The following is a 5,520-nucleotide window of genomic DNA, read 5'->3' as shown; positions in this document are numbered from 1 at the left end:
CGGATTGCAACTGTCGCGCCGCTACTATCGTAATTAGCGCGCATGCGCGCGGCATCGACCAATTACCGCTACCACGTACGCGCGCGTATTACAGCGTAGCCAGATGGACTATCATCATCAAATTACGAGTTACGCGAGTCGATTGATTCGTTCATTATGATCACTGATGCTTCGTTCGTCGCTTTTAATGGCCATTTGTGCGCGCGATGCGCGCATTAAAAGAGACGCGTCCGCTCGGCCGAAATAACTTTCCGATGGATTCGATGTTCGAGGTGACGTGCGATATTCGACGCACTGGGTCAGGCTCGTGCAACGACAGCGCATATGAAATTCCCGGGAGAGTTACGTTCTTCGGGCGCGTCGCTGATACGACAGCTATTCGCGTGACGGAATGTGACGGAATGACGGCGCGGCATAACCGGAGCCGATGATGATTGCCATACCGAGGAGACACTAGCGAATACCGAGTGCTTCTCGGAAATGTGCATCATCGAATATGCATAAATTGCGAATATTATTTAGATTTAGAACATCGGTGTCTGGGGAGGAGGCCGGAGTTTTTTTCGCGTTATTTGCCGGTAAAAATCGATCGCGCATACGTTCGATAGTCCGATAGTCGACCATCGGAGTCCGTCGTGCGAGATACTGACGATGCGTTTTCGCGATGGATCTCTTCTTCCAAGCGACTCGGATGGATTCTTTGAGGAATGTAATTCATCGATGAGTGTCGATAGAACCGTCGATCGCAGTTGCAATAATTAATGGCGTGCGGTAAGTGAACTTGGTTACTCTACTCGCGTAATTATTGATTTTATTAATATAATTAATTATATAATTATTCATTTTATCATCTGGAGGTTATTAATGACTAATGATTTGCCCGGCACTCGACTATCACTTTAATGTCAATAGTTTTAAGCGTTCAACGCACGAAATGGTAGCATCTCGCTCGTAGTTGCTCGGTTTGAAAAGCAGCTGGGAGGGTGGAAATGGGGAAATTGAAAGAAACTGAAATCACACGTATGTAGAAAGACAATGTGTTATTGTTGTGTCATTAGAAACATTATCTGATTAACTTACATGATAACTATACACGTATAGATATACATATACATAAATACATATATGTATAGTAAGTATACATGATAAGTATACATGTGTGTGTCTAGAATCGCTATTTTGCTATTTTACGACCAACTCCGAGTGCAGTGCGGTTTTCGCATGGTCTGTAAAATCTCCCACGAGTGGACAAGTGGAGAACACTTTTAACGCTTTACGTTTTGCTAAGTTAACTAAGGTGCGGTCACTTTATGGACGCGTGAGCGAGACAATTCTTGTTGAAAATGTGAAATGCAACACTTAAAAAAGTACAGTTATGTGTAAACTCTCTAGAAAGGTATAATTTCTCTAGTATCTTATGCGACGTTTTATCAAACAAGCTTGAGCATCTTAAAATGCTTTGTGCACCGTTGAGCTCGCAAACCTCGTTTCAGCTCAATTCTCTGTCAGGGAGATAAAAAAACTTACAATTACATTATTGAGTTACTCTTTAAATAACAGTGGAAATTCGATATCATAATAAATTATGTTACCACATTACTTGTATCATCTCGGATAACGGCTAAAATAAATAACTTGACATGCACTATAATTCTCTTAATTATTAATCTCTTAATTATTTATCTCTCTCTTTCTCCGTTTCTCTCTCTCTCTCTCTCTCTCTCTTCGATCTTTCGACTTTAAAAACAATATTATTATTATTATTAGCAATAGATGCAGGAGAAAATTCTTTCATTCCTGATCCCTGTTTAAAAGCACGTTTTTTTAAAAAGATCAAGAGAACGTGAATCTCAGTAAAATGCAATCAAAGATAAAAACAGGAATGTAATGACATGCCTTTCTCCGAATTCGTCGCGCTATCTTTTTTTCGTGTTACTGTTCATCAGCTTTCCTTTTTCTTATCAAAAAGTTGAAAAGTCGTCCTCCAAACATACGTACGTACATTCACCTAAGCTATTATTTTTCGTTATTCTTAAGTGTACAACGAATCTTACTATAAAGTAGGATTAAAGAACGGTTTCGTCAATTCCCAATTTATCTCTTCTGTTTCTTGTGTCTGTTTGAGAACGATCGATTGTAATCAACCTGTTGGGCCTGGCACTAGGAATTCGTATTCCTAGTAATACTCTGTACAATACGTCGTCCCCACCATGCTTCCAGATCGAAAGGCTCGAAATCTACACAAAAAGAAACACAAAGAAATTCAATCAATAATTATTATAAGCATCTTCTGACGTTAATTAACAAGGTGCTGCAAAGATATTCACCCTTTAGTGGATTTGGCTCAGGTTCTTGGTAGTAAGCAACTGATGCTCCGTTTCTGTGACTGGACGAATTACTGTGTGGCTGATTGTGACACATATCTAGCTCTCTAGATACAGAATTCCATGCTGAAACAATGCAAAACGAATGTAAAACGAATTCTCTTTGGCGAAATGTGGTTTGAACAAATTTTATGAACTGATGATTACGCGTACTTACAATCGTAGATATACTTGATCAAATCAAAGTGCTGCGCCACAGTTTCTGGCTGATGTCTGGAAGGTATCGAGGAGGGCCTCTTCCCGTTCATTGTTGTCGTCTGCGATCTACCGCTGCAAACAGGGAAATTACGATGAGTAATTATTCGAGAAACTCAATATCTCTTATCCACGCAACATCTTGCAGAATTTATTTTATTGCAGTATTTGCATTAGGGCCCAGACACAATGAGACACAACGAGAATAAGGAGTACAGAATAGAACGTAAGGAATAAAAAAATAGGGAATTAAATTTTGACCAATGAAAAGCCGTGCTGCGTTCATCAGTTAAATTTCGAGCAATTTAATTATTTTATTTTATTTCTTATTCCTCTCATTGTGTCTGAGCCCTTACATTCGTATAAATACAGCCTAACCTAATCCGACTCACTCTAACCTGACCTGAATACAAGAAATAGTCATCAAACGTCAGATGCAACCGAGGAACCGTGCAGCCGCGCAGGAGCCACGTACATTGATACAAATTTTCAGCCATTTTCGATTCTTCGTAACGCTCGCGCGTCAACGTCGACACGTTCGCACGCCGACGGACGATTGACCATGACACAATTTCCGCCCAGGGTGAGCATCAGAGGAGCAACATTGGTACAAACGCACACGCACGCTGAAACGCGCCTCGTCATCAACGGGGAACAGATGACACTGAGCCGTTGGAGCTCACGATGGCGAAATTCCCCGTGATTTCCGCTCCGATTTCCGAATTCCGAATTTAGAAACGCAATGATGAGGCGCGCGAAGTGCAGATGGGTGGTCGCGAGCGAGCAGAACGAGCGCGGGCGAAAATGGCGGCAGAAAGATGCGAGCAATGCGAGCGTACGTTCTCGTTCCCGCCTCCGGACGAGCAGCCTGTCGCGCCGACTGTCACGTACTCTTAACGACGACCAAGTGTCGCGATAAAATTTTCAGCGACGATGACAACGATGGTAACGATGACAAAGCCACTGGGAAGAGCGCGCACGAGAAAGCAGCACGAGGAGACAAGTGATGCGGATCTGATCAGCTTTCAATAACAAAGTACCTCATTTTCTCGGCTGTGATCCGCCTGCGAGGATGCAGTTCGAGTTGTCGCTGAGGAAGTCGCTCAGGTGAAACGGCACTGGAATGGATACGAGGTACGAGATGTCCGAGACTGCCAAGACACAAAGGCACGACCAAGACGCAAGTAGCAGAACCCAATTTGTATCACAACGGCGACTGTCAACAATCGCCACGACGCGACAAGCGGAGTCGAAGCGGAAACGCATGTGGCGATACGGAAAGTGCAGTGGAGATACGCCAAAGTATCAAGTTCCCTACGTAATACAGGTAGAATGCCGCTGGATGGTGCGAGCGTGCGTTCCGGCAGCGGGAAGACGGAGGGAGAGCGGGCATGCCGGTAATCTAGAGATTTTTGTAAATCAACCGTTTGTTTCGCAGCGCGTTTTAGATTTAAATATTATACAGATTTAGGTATGTACTATAGATTTAATTTAGGTACTATAGATACTATAGATTTAAATATATATTAATTATAATATATATTTATAATTTATAATAAGTATAACAAATAGACTCCCTCTTATCTGGTCTCGCTTTCGTTGCCAATTCTAAGAAAAAGTACAGTGCACTGTATTTAGAGACAACGCATTACTTCGTAAAGTAAGTAAAATAGTAAAGTAAAGTTAAATAAAAGCACTACTAATCATAGTTTTGAAAGCCCTCAAGTTTGCACTTCAGTTAGTAGTTGTTATCTGTGCCTTTTGGATCGTAGTCGCTTCGTGTACATTCATGAAATAATTGAAGTAGTTATTCAAGAAATGGCGGAAGAAGAACAAGAGAACTCAGAAACTATGAGCGGAGATGACGATTATAAAAAAATAAGTCACTCGGAAAGAAAGAAAACTCTTGAAACTGCGATGAGATATAGCGGAAACAATTTATCTATCATTGATATTATCTTCGTGAAAAAGTGGCGTGATTTTGCTTCAAAATTGAAATTAAAAAATAAAAGTTACTGATTTTTTTAAACTAAATAAATAAATGTTTAATAAATATTTATATACAACATATATATACATATTTTTTTAATTTGATTTGAACCTATAAATACTATTTTGTATGCTTTTTCGGATTAATCAGCCATTCGTTTATTCGGCCTAAGGTCTGATTCCATAAAGACCGGTTAATGGGGAGTCTACTGTATGTATACAGGGTGGGGCAGTTAAGGTGTTACAGACTTATATCTCGAAAACGAAGCATTTTAGAGAAAAATGTTTCAGACAAAAGTTGCAGGGTTGGAAGGGGGCCACTCAGTGGAGGTAACAGATTGGTCATTCGTGATCATTTTCAAGGTCATTTAAAGGTCAAGTCCAATTTTTTAAACAGAAACCCATACTTTTTATTGCATATTCTGATTCTCCGTCGAAAAGTAAGTAACTTTTGTTGGAAACATTTTTTTTTAAATGCCCTCCTCATCCCGAAAACACAGGTTCAACCTTTGGTGGACTAATGATAATAACTCGCTTTATAACAGACACTGAAGTTTTTTTTTTAGTATTTTACTGTTTACCGTCAGCATTAGCGTTACCCAGTGTGCACCACGTGGAGGTTGCTGATCGGATTTGCACACCTTGTGGCCCTGAAAAGGGCCGATTGCTCTGCTTTACACTAAGAAGCAGTACGTAATTTCAGAAGAAGAAGTATATTATGTTTAGAAAATGCTGGAGGACATTTTGAACATCTCATGGATTAGTGTAAAGCGAAGCAACCGGCCTTTTTCAGGGCCACAAGGTGTGCAAATCCGATCAGCAACCTCCACGTGGTGCACACTGGGTAACGCTAATGCTGACGGTAAACAGTAAAATACTAAAAAAAAAACTTCAGTGTCTGTTATAAAGCGAGTTATTATCATTGGTCCACCAAAGGTTGAACCTGTGTTTT

General features: G+C 40.7%; 1 protein-coding gene across 1 annotated transcript; it reads right to left on the bottom strand.

The window, feature by feature from the left end:
* Window positions 1–1,021: 1,021 nt before the first annotated feature.
* On the bottom strand, window positions 1,022–3,777 carry LOC105279969 (MAPK regulated corepressor interacting protein 2). Its single transcript, XM_011340103.3, has 4 exons — window positions 3,620–3,777; window positions 2,542–2,654; window positions 2,328–2,450; window positions 1,022–2,237 (listed from the first exon to the last, which is right to left on the bottom strand). Exons 1-4 carry the CDS (start codon window positions 3,622–3,624, stop codon window positions 2,161–2,163), a joined length of 318 nt encoding a protein of 105 aa, XP_011338405.1. The 5' UTR covers window positions 3,625–3,777; the 3' UTR covers window positions 1,022–2,160.
* Window positions 3,778–5,520: the final 1,743 nt, after the last annotated feature.

The sequence above is a fragment of the Ooceraea biroi genome, chromosome 1 (genome assembly GCF_003672135.1).
Source record: "Ooceraea biroi isolate clonal line C1 chromosome 1, Obir_v5.4, whole genome shotgun sequence".
Classification (NCBI taxonomy): domain Eukaryota; kingdom Metazoa; phylum Arthropoda; class Insecta; order Hymenoptera; family Formicidae; genus Ooceraea; species Ooceraea biroi.
This window is presented reverse-complemented; position numbering and strand designations above follow the sequence as displayed.